This window comes from Malaclemys terrapin, chromosome 13 (genome assembly GCF_027887155.1).
Source record: "Malaclemys terrapin pileata isolate rMalTer1 chromosome 13, rMalTer1.hap1, whole genome shotgun sequence".
Taxonomy (NCBI): domain Eukaryota; kingdom Metazoa; phylum Chordata; order Testudines; family Emydidae; genus Malaclemys; species Malaclemys terrapin.
Genome location: NC_071517.1, coordinates 15298054 through 15316329, shown reverse-complemented (window position 1 = coordinate 15316329; position 18276 = coordinate 15298054). Strand labels below are relative to the sequence as shown.

Genomic DNA, 18276 nt, shown 5'->3' with positions numbered 1-18276 from the left:
AGGTAAAAAACAAGGGTGATGTCATGGTAGGGGTCTACTACTGACCACCTAACTAGGAAGAAGAGATAGAGGAGGCTTTTTTAAAACAACTGACAAAACCATCTAAAGCAGGACCGGGTGGTGATGGGGAACTTCAAATACCCAGACATCTGTTGGAAAAATAATATAGCATGGCACAAATTATCCAACAAATTCTTGGAATGCATGGGAGACAATTTTTTTACTTCAGAAGATGGAGAAAGCAACAGGGGATAGGCTGTTCTAGATTTTATTTTGATAAATAGGGAGGAACTGGTAAGAATTTGAAAATGGAAGGCAGCTTGGGTGAATGTGATCATGAAATGACAGAGATCATGAGTCTAAGGAACAGTAGGAGGGAAAACAGCACAATAAAGATAATCGATTTCAAGAAGGCAGACTTCAGCAAATTCAGGGAGTTGGTAGGTAAAATCTCATGGGAAGCAAGTCTAAGGGGGAAAACAATTCAAGAAAGTTGGCAGTTTTTCAGAGAGATGTTATTAAGGGCAAAAGAGCAAACTATCCCCCGGTTTAGGAAAGATAGGAAGTATGGCGAGAGACCACCCTGGCTTAACCAGGAGCTCTTCAATGATTTGAAACTCAAAAAAAGAGTCTTACAAAAACTGGAAACCAGGTCAAATTACAAAGGATGAATATAAGCAAATAATTGGTAACACAAGCACGTAGGGACAAAATTAGAAAGGCCAAGGCACAAAACGAGATTAAACTACCTAAAGACAAAGGGTAACAAGAAAATATTCTACAGATACATTAGAAACAAGAGGAAGACTAAGGACATGGTAGGTAGGCCAGTTACTCAATGAGAGAAGAAAGACAACATGGAAATGGCAGAAGTGCTAAGTGACTTTTTTGTTTCAGTTTTCATCAAAAATTTTAGTAGCAATGGACATCTAACATAGTGAAGTCTGATGAAAATGAGGCAGGATCTGAGACTAAAATAGGGAAAGAAGAAGTAAGGTATTATTTAGACAAATTAGAGGTCTTCAAGTCACCAAGGCCTGATGAAATACATCCTAGAATACTCAAGGAGCTGACTGAAGAGATATCTGAGCCATTAGCGATTATCTTCGAAAACTCATGGAAGATGGCAGAGATTCCAGAGGACTAGAAAAGGGCAAATATAGTGCCCATCTATAAAAAGGGAAATAAGGACAACCCAGGGAATTACAGACCAGACACCTTAACTTCAGTACCTGGAAAGATAATGGAGCAAATAATCAAGCAATCAATTTGCAAACACCTAGAAGATAAGAGGGGATAAGTAACAGTCAGCATGGATTTGTCAAGAACAAATCGTGTCAAACCAACCTAATAGTTTTCTCTGACAGGGTAACAAGGCTTGTGTATGGGGGGGAAGTGGTAGATGTGGTATATCTTGACTTTAGTATGGCTTTTGATACTGTCCTGCATGACCTTCTCATAAACACACTAGGGAAATACAACCTAGATGGAGCTACTGTAAGTGGGTGCATAACTGGTTGGAAAACTGTTCCCAGCGAGTAATCATCAGTAAGGCTAAGGTTTAGTCATGGGTATTTTTAATAGAAGTCATGGACAGGTCACGGGCAATAAACAAAAATTCACGGCCCAGTGACCTGTCCAGGACTTGTACTATATACCCTTGGCTAAAGCAGTGGGGTTCTGGGGGACTCCGGGGGCACAGTTGCTGCTCTGGGGCGCCCGCTGGGACTGCAGGTTCCAGGGCACCCACTCGTACTGGGGGAGGGAGGCTCTGGGGCGCATGCTGGGGGGGCCCTCCGGAGTGCCTGCTGGTGCACCCGCTGGTGCTTCGAGGGGCTCTGGGGCGCCTGCTGGTGCTGGGGTGGGAGGGTGGCCCGGGACTGCCGCTGCTGCTGGTGAGAGGCTGCCCAGGACCACCACCGCTGCTGCTGCTGGCGAGGGACGGCCCTTCTGGCCCAGGATCCCCACTGCCGTTGCTGGCGGGGGACAGCCTGGGACCGCCGCAGCCACTGTTGGGGCAGGGTGCGGCCCAGGAGCGCCGCCGCTGGTGCTGGGGGGCAGCCAGGGACTGCTGCTGGTGCTGGGGGCGGGGGCAGCGGTGCGGCTGGCCCCGGGGCCACATCTCAGGCAGCTCTGGGGTCGGTCGCACCTGCCAGCTGCAGAAGTCACAGAGGTCCTGGAAAGTCTCAGAATCCGTGACAGACTCACAGCCTTAGTTATCCGTGGTTCACAGTCAAGCTGGAAGGGTATATTAAGTGGGGTCCCACAGGGATTGGTCCTGGGCCCAGTTCTGTTCAATATCTTCATTAATGATCTAGATAATGGCATAGAGAGTAGACTTATAAAGTTTGTGGACAATACCAAGCTGGGAGGGGTTGCAAGTGCTTTGGAGGATCGGATTCAAATTCAAAATTATCTGGACAAAGAGTCTGAAGTAAAAAGGATGACATTCAATAAGGACAATTGCAAAGTACTCCACTTAGGAAGGAACACTCAATTGCACACATACAAAATGGGAAATGACGGCCTAGGAAGGAGTACTGAAGAAAGGGATCTGGGGGTTATAGTGGATCACAAGCTAAATATGAGTCAACGGTGTAACATTGTTGCAAAAAAAAAACCAAACATCATTCTGGGATGTATTAGCAGGACTGCTGTAAGCAAGACACAAGAATTAATTCTTCTACTCTACTCCGTGCTGATAAGGCCTCAAATGGAGTATTGTGTCTAGTTCTGGGCACCACATTTCAGGAAAGATGTCGATAAATTGGAGAAAGTCCAGAGAAGAGCAACAAAAATGATTAAAGGTCCAGAAAACATGGCCTATGAGGAAAGATTGAAAAAAATGGGTTTGTTTAGTATGGAGAAGAGAAGACTGAGAGACGGGACATGATAACAGTTTTCAAGTACATAAAGGGTTGTTACAAAGAGGAGGGAGAAAAACTGTTCTCGTTAACCTCTGAGGACAGGACAAGAAGCAATGGGCTTTAATTGCAGCAAGGGAGGTTTAGGCTGGACATTAGGGAAAACTTCCTAACTGTCAGGGTAGTTAAGCACTGGAACAAACTGTGGAATCTCCATCATTGGAAGTTTTTAAGAACAGGTTAGACAAACATCTGTCAGGGATGGTCTAGTTATCACGTAGTCCTGCCTTGAATGCAGAGGACTAGACTAGATGACCTCTCGAGGTCCCTTCCAGTCCTACTCTTCTATGATTCTAAGAATCCTCCTCCCACCCTCTTTGACTTCTTCTGAACAGGCATCTGGAGACACTCCCAATTGCCTAAGAAAGGGAAGTGACTCACAGTGAGAAACTATCTCAGAATTAAACTCTCTGAAACCGAGTCACCTGCCATTATCAGCATACAATAGGCTGGCTTCTGTAAATATTGATTCATCTTTTCTGGGCTGTATGCTCTGCCCTTCAGTCTCATGGGTCTGAGCTCTAGGTGCCCAGGATGTACAATAAAATAGTGAATCCAGGGTTCCCTCTTCCAACCCACCCCCAAAATAAAGGAAAGGGTGAGGGGACCAGTCACCAGAAGAATGTGTGTCACCAAAAGGGATAAAGGCGTAAGAGCTTATCGGAGATAGCAAAGATAGTACCAAAAATATGCAAGTGAAGGGTTGGCTGGTTTCCAGGGATGGGAACGGCTGGATGTAAAGGAAGAATGCATGGTGGGGTCACCATCCTTTGGAGGAGAAACTGGTCTCTACTTGGAAAGGATGACAACCCAGAATAAAAGTGACTGAGGATTATTACAGCCTGACTGAAGGAGGAGAATGGACTCTCCTTTAGCAGGGCTGTTGATTCCATGGCAGATTCTGTACAGATGTTTCAGCGGCATTTGCTCATCTGGGGACAGCTTTGCAGGTAGCAGCTCAAAACATAAGAGAGTCTAAGGCCCTTGCAGATAGACAGTCTCCCAAGGAATGCACACACAGGTCACAGCATACTGTACAGTGAGTAATTACAGGAGGTTTTCCACACTCCCCAGTGTGTTCTAAGGCACAAAGCTGGTGTTCTGGCAGCAGTGTGTGTGTAGAGGAGAAGGGCAGTGAGGTGTGTACCAGGATCTTCCCTTGCTCCCATTTTATTACTTCCCTCCAATACCCTGTACTGGTCAAACCAACCTTCCAGGCTGTAAAGAGCTCCCACCAGAGCATGTTAATGCGACCTCTTCATTCAGCCACATGAGGGCCGCTCAAGAGCTCTGGGAGAGGTAAACTCCCACCAAGGCTGACCATGCTGTTTCTCTACTATTCCCAACTAGGACTGCCACATCCAGAACAATCTCTCTCACCCCGACCCCCACTGGTTTTCTATAAAACCCCTCACCGTGATGTCTCAGTGCAACATGGCAATGCTTACATCACAAAGCAATGGTGTTAGCTCACTGCATCACCGTGGGCCCCAAGATCAATTTCAGGATCTCGTCAGCGTCCCATGATCATTGTTCATAGGACCACCGTCCCCACAAAAAAGGCTATCCGGACCCAGGAAAGCCAGGGCAGGGGATGGCAACCTTACCAGGGAACTGAGCTCAGCACTTACACTCAGACCCTCTGCAAGACATCAGTGCCCCAGGGGAGCCCTCACTTTGCGAAACACGAGGGCAGCCTGGCTCTCAAGTCTCCCGCAAGCTCTCTGTCTCTCAGGCACCTGCCCAACTCAGAGCAGCATCAGTCACACCCCCCTCCTCTCACCCTGTCCCTTGTAAATTCCTCCAACCATGCAGCCACGCCCAGGTGCCTGCATCTCCCCCCTCCTCCAGCCACTCACCTTTCAGGGTCCCCAGCAGCGGCTCTTTCCCAGTCATGCTGCCCCCTCCTCAGCCGCAGCCCCACAGACACCTGCAGGGCTCCACCCAGTGGCGACTGTGAGTCCCTTCCGCAAACACAAGGCAACATATTGGGAGATGCCACTCTCTCTGCAGCAGACAGGGGGGAGCAGAGGGAGCAGGGCCCAGTTCAGTACCTTTGCTGGGAGCCCAATTCAAGGCTGTGCATTAGAAAAGCTGGAATAATCTCATCAGCTCTCCTGGAGGGTGACGAATCATGCTCCCGAGATGGTGGTCTGGGGTGAATGATTAGTAAGCGATAGAGACCCCCCCGCCGAGGAAGAGATTTTAGGCTGTTCCAGCAGCTTTGGAATGTTGATACTTATTATCCTGCAACAAGTCAGCGGCGTGATGACGCTGATCAGAGAAACAGACCTGAGGTGGCTGGGTTGCATCCTGACACCTGGGGGGGCAAGGAAAACCCAGACCTCATTATCATTACTTATTATTCCTGAATGTGTCTTTTAGTTCCCATTAAACAAACATCATGATCTCCAAATGCAAAAACAGCCAATCAACGACATTTCTTCACATTACTGTCTGCACTACAACCATACAATTCAATCAGACTATAATAATTAACAAGGCCAAACTAGGGGTGTTTGCAATGACAAATAGGACGACTGTGCATCACACGTTAGCCTCAGGGCTATTAAGGCATGACAGAGTGAGATTTAAAACTAACCTGGTAAGTGAAATTTTAGTATCTCACTGAAACACACATTGTAAAGCCTTTCATTATAAGAATGAAAGGGTTTTTAAATTAATATTTTGTGCCTTCAATTTTACTGCTATAATATTGCTTAGAAACTACAAAGATGAGTGCTATCAAAACAACCCCTACATTAGATAGATCCGCAACTCATGTAAGGATTCTCTGGACATTTGCAAACTGAAAGAAAGTTCACCTGAATGACACATTGCTCTTACAGGTTACAGATAAAAACAATGAGGAGTCCTTGTGGCACCTTAGAGACTAACAAATGTATTTGGGCATAAGCTTTCGTGGGCTAGAACCCACTTCATCAGATGTAGAAACGGGTTCTAGCCCACGAAAGCTTATGCCCAAATAAATGTTAGTCTCTAAGGTGCCACAAGTACTCCTCATTGTTTTTGCCGATACAGACTAACACGGCTACCCCTCTGAAACACGTTACAGATAGGAAATGTTGCTGGTAGCCCTGCAAGCTCATAATGCCACATACAATTAATCATCATTAATAATTAATACATTTTATTTCATATAGATCTTTCATGCAATGCATCCCAAAACCTTATACCTTTTTTTTTTTTAACTTTTCCAGGCCTCAGTCCCCTCATCCATAAAATGACCTGGCTTCTTAAAAGAGTTGCTCAGAGGCTGTTAGTTAATATGCCATGCTTCCTTCCAGTGGAATAAAGGTGGGATGGTAACACATGAATCCCAAACCCCGTGATTTAGAACTTGCACATATTAAAGGCAGATCTTTCTAGCAGGCGGAGAGGCTGACACCACTGTGATAAATGCAGTAAAGATGGATGGATAAAAAGCTTGAGCCAGCAGGGAGAGGGAAGGCCGTATGGCTAACAGAGATGCCCCACCCCTAAAAAAAATTATTTTGTCACTTGCAAAAATTTTTTAACAAAAATGGGAAAAAAAACATTTTTTCGTCTATTTTTTGGTTTCCATTGAAAACCCAAACTAACAAAACTGATTTTTTAATATTCTGTGTATTTATCTACTGTAACTGACAACCACTTTTTTTGGGGGGGGGGGTTGCTGAAAATTGAAAAATGTTTGGGGTTTCAGTTTTTCAAAGAAAATCAACATGGCTGTGATGGAAATGGGCATTTTTGGATCCAATGGAGCTCCTGGGACATTCATATGGAACTATGTGAATCTGGAGAACCACCCCAGAAAAAGGCTATCTCCTCTGCCTCTCCTTTCCCTCCCCTTTGCCGGAGACAGCCGCACTCTACCCTCATATCTGAGGCCCTGTCTGCACTAAGGTCATTTTCCATACATTGCTCACCTCTGTTAGCAACACTGGGAAGGCTATAGAGAGGTCACCAGCTACCACCAGGGTTTTTAACACTGTGCCAAGTACCCATGATCAGGGCAGGTCTAATGGATACTGTTAAAAACAGCAGCAGCTAGTGGTCCCTTGACACGAGGATTTCCAAGGGAGCTAACACCAGTAGAGCTGAGCTGGTGTTAGAAAAAAGTGCCAACTGTCCCTTCAGTATTCTCAGGGCCTGAGAAGTGCTGTAGGTACCGATGGAATGGCCACTCCTTCACCAAAAGCAATGATCTCCTGGGAAACCCACCCTGCACAGGAAAAGTAACCACACTTCATCCAGCAAATGCTCCCTGGTTCTCCACTCCTGCAGCCCCTCCTTTAGAGCCAGAGCGTCCCAAAGGAAAACGTGGGGTTTTCTACAGTGACTGGAGCATATAGGCAGCTCCCCCATTGGGTGGCTGGGGGGGGTCCTTTCTGCTTTTAGGGTGCGCCCTTCTGGCGCGCTTTGAGATCCTCTGGTGGAAGATGCAGAGTTAATCACTGAACAGGGTTACTATTTAACGCGCCTGATGTGGAGGCGAAATGACTGACCTGAGCTAAAGAAATTCACCAGCTCCAGGCTAAGGGGCGGGGCAGTAAAGAAGCCTCCAGCGCAGGCAGGAAGCGGGAGGAGGCCCCCGCGACCTGGCCCGGGAGTTGTCGCTCCAGCTGGGCGTTCCGTGGTGGAACGTTGCAACACCGCGTTCCTAGCCCCAGCCCCCTGCAGAGCATGGCCGGGCGAAGGGAGGCCGATCTCGGCTCGCTGCTGGCGCAGGCCCGGGTGGCGTACCGAGGGGCCTTTGCAGGGGCGGACCCTGAGATCGCGGTGTCAGCCCCCGGCAGGGTGAACCTGATCGGAGAGCACACGGACTACAACCAGGGCTTCGTGCTGCCTATGGTAAGGGGAGGGCAGAGGGGCTGGGCTTGGGAGGGCCCGCCGAAGCATTACTTGGGCTGTGGTCATGCCGCCCCCCCCCCTTCCCCCGCGAGTTGGGCGCAGTAAACCCAGGCACTTCGGTACCATCCCGTTCTTTCATAGAGGAGCGGGGCATCAAGTCCGCATTGTTGCGAGGGTCGGGAGCAGAATCCTCCACGTTGCTGTCTCTCTCCGTGTTTCTGCAGCCCCCTGGCTCGCGAGACGAACACTTGTCCCGCGTGTTTGTTACACGGGGCGTCACTGTAGAGAGAGCCACAAAATGAACCGCCCCTTCCCCCAGAAGGGTGGTGGAATACAGAGCCCCCCTCCCGCCCCCTGAGAAAATCACAACACTCAGACTTGCTCCCAGTCCCAGCAAAACAATAACTAGCAAAACTATCACTACTGAATTCTTCCCGCTCCGCTACAGCCTTTATCAGCACGGTGCTGTACAAACGGTAACCAAGTCACTCCGCTCGGGATGTTGGATTGGATTACGTTGGAACTGGAAAAGGTTCAGAAAAGGGCAACAAAAATGATTAGGGGTCTGGAGCATCTGCCATATGAGGGGCGATTAATAAGACTGGAACTTCTCTGCTTGGAAAAGAGATGGCTAAGGAGGGGGTATTATAGAGGTCTGTAAAATCATGACTGGTGTGGAGAAAATAAATGTGTTATTTATACTCATAACACAAGAACTGGGGGGTCACTAAATGAAATTAATAGGCAGCAGGTTTAAAACAAACAAAAGGAAGTATTTTAATCACATAGCGCACAGTCAACCTGAAGAACTCCTTGCCAGAGGATGTTGTGAAGGCCAAGATTATAACGGGGTTCAAAAAAGAACTAGATAAGTTCATGGATGATAGGTCCATCAATGGCTATTAGCCAGGATGGGCAGGGATGGTGGCCCTAGCCTCCGTTTGCCAGAAGCTGGGAAAAGGCGACAGGGGATGGATCACTTGATGATTACCTGTTCTGTTCATTCCCTCTGGGGCACCTTGCATTGGCCACTGGCGGATAGGGTGACCAGCTGGCAACTGTGAAAAATCGGGACGGGGGTGTGGGGTAATAAGTGCCTATATAAGACAAAGCCCCAAATATCAGGACTGTCCCTATAAAATTGGAACATCTGGTCACCCTACTGTCAGAAGACAGGATACTGGGCTAGATGGCCTTTTGGTCTGACCCAGTACAGCCATTCTTCTGGATAAAAATCAGGCCTCAGGCCAATATGTCCCCCAGTTTAGTAAACTGTTAAGATTTCCCCATCACCGTGTAATGGTTTTTGGCCTAGCTGTGGCTATCCAGTGGCAATACTGCCAGACATGCAGTATTGGGTGTGTTCGGAAGCACATCTTAGCAGCGTCTTGGCCTGGGCTTGGATTAACTTCCCCAAATGAGAATTCTAGGTCACAGGGTAACTGGTTGGAGAAGGTAGGAACCATTCTCATCTTCCTGCCATTCCAGGAAACGAACAAGTGTCAGACAGCGGACTTAGAGCACCACCGTGTGGGCACAGCGCTAGGAAAAACAGCTTTAGGCCAAGATTTCCAACCGTGGATGGCTCCTCGATCCTTTTTTCTGGCATCTAAATAAATGGCTTAATTTCCAAAGGTGCTGAGTGCCCTTCGACTTCCTGCACTCAGCAGGGCTTTTGAAAATCGTGCCACTTATTTAGGTGCTTAAATATGGATTTGGGAGCCTGTCTTTTGACAATCGTGGGCCTGGCCTGTAATTACAACTCCATCTCCTTCAGAGCTGCAGTCTTGCCGCTGAGCATGGCAGGTAACATGGTCCTGGGTAAATGAGATTACAGATGGGTTGTACTGCCCTTCCCCTATTCCCAAAGTAGGTCCTGAAGCAACCACTGGGCAATTAAACTGCTTCATTCTCCTTCTTTTCTTTACTCACTCTATAGTTTCTGCCTCTCTAACTTTTAATTTGCTAACACGTGTTGATGCAGACAGAGTTTTCTGCCCCTTCTGACTGCCTGGGGCAAATCCTGACTCCAGTAACTTGAGCTCTGACTAGGACTTTGTTTGGCAGTAGTAACATTTGGAAAGCCTAGGAGAAAAAGCTAGCGTGATGCCTTCACTTTCCATAGAGCCTGGGCTGTGAGGATGGCATTGGTGATGCGATGACCTGTCCACTAGCAGCTAGGCGGAAGCCATTATACTGGTTTCCTACAGGCCACCAAAGAGCTAGCACAGCACAGTAATGCCTTTGGGTCTCCTGCTCTAGATGGGGAATAAGTGTTTTTTTAATTTATTCAAGGCTGCTTTTCAGGTGAACAAACTGGCCCAGGGAATAAAATCCTGACCGGGAGACAATCCTAAAAGCATCATCTCTGCACATGTGTATAATTCTGCCACTGTGTATAGGAAAGCTGGTGTCTCTCTGGGGGCAGCGTTAAGGTTGTCTGGGTATCTTAGTTGCAGGACTTGGCAGCCAGGCCATCGCCATCCTTGTGATAAGAGGCACAAAGTAGCAACTGGTTCATAGAGAGTGGGAAATTCCTGCTCCTTGGGGCTCCAGCCTGCTCCCTGTGGCCAGTTTCCAGCCTTAATGCCAAGACCCTCAGACATCTCTGCACTGTCAGTTGCACTGGTTTTCCGGAAGCAGGACGTGTTGCAGGTTTCCCTCATTTCCTTTTGCATTGGGTAGGGTTCAGCCAACGTCTCTCTCTGCAGGCCCTGCAGCTGGGCACCGTGATGGTCGGGAGCCCAAGGCGGGATGGAACGATATCCATCATTACAACCGCGGAGGAGGCAGAGGAGCCCAAAAGGGTGCAGTTTCCAGCTCCGACAGAAACAAACACCCTGAGGCCTGGGGAACCTCACTGGGCCAACTATGTGAAGGGCGTGATCCAGCATTACCGGGGTAAGGTCCAAACGCACCTGGGCAGCGGGAGAGCTGCTTGGGTCAGCAATGTTTCTGCAGGCTCTCAAGATGCAGCGTGCTCTGCGCGGGAGGGTGGGTGTTACAGTGGGACTGAGACAGAACTAGGAACAACTGTAGCCTCACTTCCAGCTGAACATTAGTGAAACCCAGCTGATCCCTGCAGCTGCTGTTCCATTCGTGTCTTGTCTGCGACTACAAGATAGTGCCTGAAACCCAGGTGCCATCTCTCTGCCTCCACCAGGCAGCCTGCCTTCCTGCTCCCCAAAGTGACTGCTCCATGGAGGAACTGGCGGTGAGTAAGGGATATCTTCCTCCACTGCCCTTCCCTCTCCCTAAAGCTGCTGCCCCAGCACTAGGCTGCAACTATAGAGAGACCAAACAGCAGTGGGCCAAGCGTGGTATGAGGATACAGCTTGGTTGTCTGGATTACCTCTTGGGAGCGAGAGCGGAAGAGTTAGAGACGGGCCTTGAACCAGCTCATTACAGCTGTAGTTCTCAGCTCCTTGCAGACGGCCTTCACCTGCCCTCTATCCAGTCAGGCACAGCTTGATGGTTACTGGCCTTTCTAAACTGGACATAGTTCCCCCAGCCTTTCTCCAACGGCAGCTGCCTCCCATGGGGTGTTGTACTCCCAGAGGTGTCACCAGTCCAAGTCCACTTCATTTTCTGTCTGGTCTCTGGATGGGCTCATTCTCCTTCTCCCCTTTGTTTTTTGTCTCCATTACAGCCGGTCCTCTCCCGGGCTTCAACGCAGTGATAGCCAGTAACGTCCCACTGGGTGGTGGCCTGTCTAGTTCAGCCTCGCTGGAAGTGGCTACGTATACCTTTCTGCAGCAGCTCTGCCCAGGTAACAGCAGCCGGTTCATCAGCTCCACAAGCCTGGTGCAGGAGAGAACGTCTCTTCTGGGATCCTCTGTGCCCAATCCAGGCGCTGGCCAAGAGCCACTATAGGAGATGCTGTGATTCCAGTTCTCCCCTTCACCACCACTGAGAGCTGCATCACAGCCACTGAGCTGCTCCCCCTTCTCAGAGGTGGAACCCATCCCTTCCAGCAGGGCCCCTCCAGATCCCTGGCTAACTCTGCACACAACTAATAGGAACTCTCTCTCTGTTGAGAATCAACCAGGAAGTTCTTTGGGTTGGCCAGGATGGGTGGGTGGGGAATGCTCCTTTGGGAGCAAGTGTGAGAAAATAACAGCACTTCCACCCTTCCCCGTGAGTGTATCAAATCAAATTCTGCCTGAAGAATGTGGCATCCAACATATGGTGACTGGATTGGTCCGTGCAGCCTGGTACCCTGTCTGTGGTAGTGGCCAGCACATGTGATGCCTGAGAAGAAGACAAATGTGCCCCTCACCCTGGGGAAGGGTGTGCCTGGATTGTGCAGTATTGCACATGAGTGGGGAAGATTCCTTGTGATCCCAGCTGGTACATGATCAGCAACAGAATTAAGCACAGAATATGCTACATACAAGGTTTATACCTCCCTTAAGCTCTGTTCTGGGGCCTTGTGCAGGCTCTCTGCAGGGGGGTGAATTTCACCCAGGCTGCAATTCCCCCTCTGCTTGCATAGCTGCAAACGTTATTAGCAGAGATGGGTTCAAGCCACAGAATTTGGATTTGGAGTCCGAACTGCCTAAAGCAGCCAGGGTTTTAGTTGGGAGTGATCTCGAGCTATAACTCCAGCCCTTTTTAAACAGGCAGCGGCAGTGCTGGCTCTGTAATGAAAGAAAGTGAAAATGAGCTTTAATCCCCCCACCCCCCATCCCGCCCCCGGGTCCCTTGGGCAAGGTGGGAAATGAAGCAGGCACCATGCTAATCTAGCTCTTTCTCATTTGGCACAGATGATGGGGACTTAGTAGCCAAGGCTCTGGCATGCCAGAAGGCTGAGCACACCTTTGCTGGTATGCCCTGTGGGATCATGGACCAGTTCATATCTGTGATGGGCAAAGAGGGCCATGCATTGCTGATAGACTGCAGGTCAGGCTACGGCCTCATAGCTTATTGTACCATCTAATGATGATACTCTCCACTTCTACAGCACCTTCCCTCCGAGGATCTCAAAGCGCTTCCTCATCATCTGCCCACGAAGCCTCATAACAGAGGCTGGGAGAGGTGTAGGGCCAGACACCCAGTTACGTTAAGGCCCCTTTGTACCACTCTGGCAGCGTAAAGGGCTGTGGAAGTGAATTACATTTATACCCGGAGTGGCATAAAGGGTCCTCAGCCTAAAGGAGAATTTGTCCTTGGTCACCCTGTGTGACCTTGAGCAGACCAGCAGAGCTGGGATTACAGCCCAGGTCTGCCGATTCTCAGTTCTGTGTTCTGCCCACTAGACCACACTGCCTCCCACAGAGCAGAATTGCGGCCTTGTCCCGAGCTGCGCCGTGTAACTCTTATGTCTAGTGTCTAGCTGGCTGGGCAAGGGCAAGCCTTGCCTGGGAATTTGGACAGCAAGGTGAGCTGCTCCCCACTGGAACTTGTAGCATCCCGTGACCTTCGGCCACTGACAAAGGGTCACAGTCCCCACTATCCAGCGCCCCCCAGCTTTAGGGACCGAGCCATTCAGACACAAGCCACGGAGATCTTGGGATAGGGCCACAAGATGGCTCCGTGGCTGTGGCTGCCGGATAGCCTTCCACAGGGTTATTATGGGAATGGAATGACTTGAGCAGTAAAACCCTGACAGAAATCAGGTCTGTAACTTCATGGTAAAAATCCTTACAGGATCATGGCCAGTAAAACCCATCCTTGGAGGGCCAGGAACTCCAGAGTCCCTGTTGAACATTTCCATTGCAGTAGTGCCTGCTGGCCAGGTGCTAGGTGCTGTACAAACACCGAATAAATGACAGCCCCAGAGAGCTTAAGGTTAAACTGAAGAGTCCCCAAACACCTGTGGTAGCTTATGTAGAGGGTTAGCTCTGTGGGGGGAGGACTAGCTTTATCGGTGCATGCAGACCGTACTAAAATAGAGCCCTGACTTGGGCCTGTGGCTGATACTGCAATACAATTGGTGAGATAATGAAAATGCAGCATCGAAGTGCCCAAACCACCTTAACTCTGCCCCTTTAGAGATGCCAGCCTCCCAGCTGTGTGGGTGGAGAGCAGCTCTAACACTAGCGTCGTTCCTAGGTGGCGCTGAGCCTCAGAGTGATGTCCATGGCCTTGCTGTAATGCAGGCTCCTGAGGCGCGCCAAGGTGGCTGCTCCGACCCAGCTCCCAGCTCGTCAGGGGCTCAGGTGGAAACAGGAAGTCCCGTCCCTGTGACCCTGCTGTGACCTCTCTTCCAGGTCGCTGGAGACTTACCTCTTGCCTTTGACCGACCCCAGCTTAGTGGTTCTCATCGCCAACTCCAACGTGCGGCACGCGCTGACGGGCAGCGAGTACCCTACGCGCCGGCGCCAGTGCGAGGAGGCAGCGAAGGCTCTGGGCAAGGCCAGTCTGAGGGAGGCCTATATGGCTGACTTGGAGGGTGAGTGGAACGTCTTCCTTGGGTCACCAGAACAGTCTGCTGCAGCCTAAATCTTGTGAGACAGGGTGGGGAGCGAGCTTGGCGACTGGGGGTGGGGGGAGGAGGTGGTGGGAGAGGGGCAGGGTGGGGAGCAAGCTTGACTACCATAGGGAGGGGAGAGGCGGTGGGAGAGGGTCAGGGACTGCGTGGGGAGAGAGCTTGGTGACTTTAGGGTGGTGGGGGCAGAGACAGTGTGGGGAGTGAGCTTGGGGGCAGGGATGGTGTGGGGACCGAGCTTGGTGATGGGGGGCAGGGGGAGGCGGTGGGAGAGGGGCAGGGACGGGGTGGGGAGAGAGCTTGGCGGCTGGGGGGGGAGGAAGGTGGTGGGAGGGACAGTGTGGGCAGCGAGCTTGGCGATGGGGGGGAGGGGGCAGGGACTGGGGAGTGGGCTTGGTGACTTTGGGGGGGGCAAATAGAGAAGTGAACTCAAAAGGTACTGGGCAGCATGGGGCTCCATTCCAACTGGTGCTGTTTGGAGGCTCTAGGCCATGGGTCACGTTTCAGTCCAGCCTTGTGCATCTCCAGCTGCCCAGGCCCTGCTGAGTGAGGAGGTGTACCGGCGCGCGAGGCACGTCATCGGAGAAATAGAGCGCACCTCCCGGGCGGCGCAGGCGCTGCAGGCCAAGGACTACAGGACGTTCGGGAGGCTGATGGTGGAGAGTCACAACTCCCTCCGGTACGGGCATCGCCAACCCCGCTGGGTAGGGACGCTCCAGCTGGGGCTAGGGTAGTAATAGCTCTCAGGGCCTAAGGATGGGACACAAGGATAGCAAGGTGGACAGCTTCAACCATGAGATTTCCCGTGCAGCGTCTTACCTAGTCTCTCCCACCGCTCAACGTTCCGGAGGGGAACAACCTGCAATAATTGACGGACTTTAGGAATAATTGCAGAGAAGATCCTGTTCTACAGCCTCGGCGTTGGTCTGTACCAGAGGATTCAGAAGGAGGCCTCTGCCCCTGCTCCTCAATCAGGGCTGGCTCCAGGCACCAGCCCAGCAAGCAGGTGCTTGGGGCGGTCAAGGGGAGGGGGCGGCACGTCGGGCTGTTCGGCGGCGGGTCCCTCTCGGAGGGAAGCACCTGCCGCCTAATTCCCGCCGAAGAAGAAAGCGGCACGGTGGAGCTGCCGCCGGAGTGCCGCCGATCGCAATTGCAATCGTGGCTTTCCCCCCCACCCCGCCGCTTGGGGTGGCAAAAACCCTGGAGCCGGCCCTGTACCCAATACCCTTACCACTGAAGGGAATGTGCCAGGCTAACCTCAGCAGCTGGGCCTGCAGTTTGAGAGGCTTTGCCCTCTCCATTTTGGCTAGCAAATGCATGTGTTTCTAGGACTGGCCCTGAAATTCGACCTCAGGAGGAATCAGCCGACTCTTCCATCTCCCGCTGCAGCAGGTGCTATAGGGCTGGGTGTGTACGGAATGTGTGTACAGGGATGCGGCTCTGGCAGGCTGCCCAGACTCTGGTTTGTGTTTCCCAGGGATGATTATGAGGTCAGCTGTCCTGAGCTGGATGGGCTGGTAGCTGCAGCGCTGGAAGTCCGTGGGGTTTATGGCAGCAGGATGACGGGCGGAGGCTTCGGAGGCTGCACCGTCACGCTGCTGGAGGCTGGAGCAGCAGAGGAAGCTCTGCAGCACATCAAGGTACGTAGCCCTTCTAACGCCATAGCTCTGGCCTTCAGCCTGGCCTCAGGACTTGCAGCGCAGAGCCCGGCTCCACCAGCGGGAGTGGAGAATTCTGACCAGGCAAGGTCAAGGCAGAGGAGGATCAGGCCCATGGAAGGCGGCTTGATCAGGCTGGGAGAGTGAGACAGACGAGTGTCTCCAGAGAATATCCCCGGAGAGAGACTAAGCAAAGTGACACATAGCTGGAGAAATTGCTTGGAGGACTTGGATTGGTAATGAGGCTATAGGACCTTTGGCTCGCTAGGGCGCTAGTCTCAATATGACCATCTTACTAGTCCATCAGATGGCCGTACCGAAGTGTATATGAAATGAGTTGTGGTTGGGGGCCAATAATGCTCAGTCTGGCAGTAAAAAGCAACAGAGGGTCCTGTGGCACCTTTGAGACTAACAGAAGTATTGGGAGCATAAGCTTTCGTGGGTAAGAACCTCACTTCTTCAGGTCTGAAGAAGTGAGGTTCTTACCCACGAAAGCTTATGCTCCCAATACTTCTGTTAGTCTCAAAGGTGCCACAGGACCCTCTGTTGCTTTTTACAGATTCAGACTAACACAGCTACCCCTCTGAGTCTGGCAGTAGCTTCCCTGAATGCATTCTGATCGCAGGGCCCATTGCATTAGCAGGCAGACTCTGCTGGACTCTTCAGTGTTTGCTTCTCCTTTTGTCTCCTAGGAGAAGTACAATGGCACAGCTACCTTCTATTTCACCACGCCTTCAGATGGGGCAAAGGCACAGCCTCTGTAAGGAGCGATTTCCCTTTCTGCATAGGGCTCTGACCTCCGGGTCCTCAACGGCATCAGAGGAAAAGTCCTGAGCCAACTGCCTTCCCCCTTCCTCCTGGAGGAAATCAAACCTGACTCTGTTTCTAACTTCACAATGGAACACAGGGAAATGTACAAACCTGCGCCACTCAAGTAATAAAACTAATTTTGCACAACAGTTCTGCCTCTTGACTTAACCATCTCAGTCCAAACCACTGGAGACCATGTTCTGATCTCAGTTACACCAACATGTGAGAGATTTACAGTCCACAGAGTTAACCCCAGTGTAACTGAGACCGGAGACTGATCCAGATTACTGCAGTGGTATGGGCAACATGTAGTGGCAGTGTAGTAATGCCTTGCATGAAGCTTAGTAATTACTGAAGGGAAGTATAGGGACTAGGATGACCGAGGGCCATGTGCCAAGTCGCCTGAGAGAAGGAGTCACCCATATGCTGGGAGCATGGTACATCCTAGCCCCTGTAACTCATCCCTTGCCAGCTGGCACAACTGCCAATCTTTACCTCTGAATTTTTGCAATGAACAGGGCAGCCAGACTATAGAGAAAATTGTTTATTAAGTGCAATATAAAGCCATGTGGTCCAGAACACCTGTGGACAGATTCTTCCTTGGTACACACCGGAAGTATTCATGTGCCAACAATTGTACTTATCTCATGAAAGCTACAAAAAAGTGGTTATGTTCTATTGTGGCTCTTCCATACAGACCTTTTTAAAAGGGCAGGTTGTTAGAATTGGGATCAGCCACCAGGCTGCATTCTGCCCCAGATAACTTAATTAACGCTTTGGTTACAATTATTGTATGAACTCTCCTGTGGCAGTGAATCAGTGTGTTATAACTACAGTACAAAGCACTGTGATGCACAGCGACGGGAGGCTACAGTCAACGTGGCTTTAGTGAAGTGCCACTTTAGCTGAAAATAAATCCATGTCTCGGAAAAAAAATAGTCGCCGAGAGCCCTGGAAGCCAGGAACTGAAATATAAGGCCAACTGGACATTCATTCAGTAACTAAATATTTCTAATGGGCTATGTAAAACCACATTTGGTTTAATTTGTAACAGACCAGGCTTCTAGTATTTAGATCCAAAACTAAACTAGCCCCAGTTCCCACCTAGGTTTAGGACAGGATGGTCATGCACAATGGGGAGAACGTGTGTATATTAATATCACACACACACGGGTCTGGCTCACAGGGAAATCAGTGGCAAAATTCCCATTGAATCCAGGTGCAAGATTGAGCCCTTGAAATGGTCTGTCCTGGGAGCTCTCTCTGCCATTCTTTGAGAACCAGAGAAGTTCCATAGTCCGCTTCAATAAAACCAGCGACACCTCCAGGGAATAAGGGCAGCTATTGTTTTTGTTCCGCGGCCTTTGAAAACTGGCCTTACCCATGAAAGGTGGGAGCTGCCGTCCTTACTAGGAACAGTTTCCCAAATGCTCATGAGCAGCTCCCCTGCTAGTCGGCTGAGGGTGAAGTTGAACCAGTCCACGCTCAGACCCCTTCAGACCCAAATGTCAAACAAGAGGCAATTCAAGAGCATTTCTCATTGGTGGGTTTCAAAGGTGGGTCCTACCATCCCCATCTGACAGATGTGCCACATGGCACC

General features: G+C 50.4%; 2 protein-coding genes across 6 annotated transcripts in view; one reads left to right on the top strand and one right to left on the bottom strand.

Moving 5' to 3' along the window:
• The window catches only part of LOC128847484 (uncharacterized), a 36586-nt gene extending 28619 nt beyond the window's left edge, over positions 1-7967 (bottom strand). For 3 of the 5 annotated variants that reach the window (XM_054046935.1, XM_054046933.1, XM_054046936.1), the window contains exon 1: positions 4784-5244. In XM_054046935.1, coding sequence (XP_053902910.1) covers positions 4784-4820 — 37 coding nt within the window. In that variant the 5' untranslated portion in view covers positions 4821-5244. Of the gene's footprint in view, positions 1-4783; positions 5245-7901 lie in introns of those variants that run through there. The other 2 variants (XM_054046934.1, XM_054046937.1) reach the window with 2 other exon arrangements.
• Positions 7496-16825, top strand: GALK1 (galactokinase 1). Its single transcript, XM_054046938.1, has 8 exons — positions 7496-7778; positions 10490-10679; positions 11428-11547; positions 12545-12680; positions 13991-14172; positions 14737-14887; positions 15686-15848; positions 16559-16825. The coding sequence occupies exons 1-8, from the start codon at positions 7611-7613 to the stop codon at positions 16628-16630; spliced, it is 1182 nt and encodes a 393-aa protein (XP_053902913.1). The 5' UTR covers positions 7496-7610; the 3' UTR covers positions 16631-16825.
• Positions 16826-18276: the final 1451 nt, after the last annotated feature.

Coding starts and splice junctions, on each gene's coding strand:
- GALK1 (XM_054046938.1), top strand. CDS start 7,611: ATGGCCGGGCGAAGGGAGGCCGATCTCGGCTCGCTGCTGGCGCAGGCC. Junction 7,779..10,489: donor AGGGCTTCGTGCTGCCTATG/GTAAGGGGAGGG, acceptor CTCTCTCTGCAG/GCCCTGCAGCTGGGCACCGT. Junction 11,548..12,544: donor TCTGCAGCAGCTCTGCCCAG/GTAACAGCAGCC, acceptor CATTTGGCACAG/ATGATGGGGACTTAGTAGCC.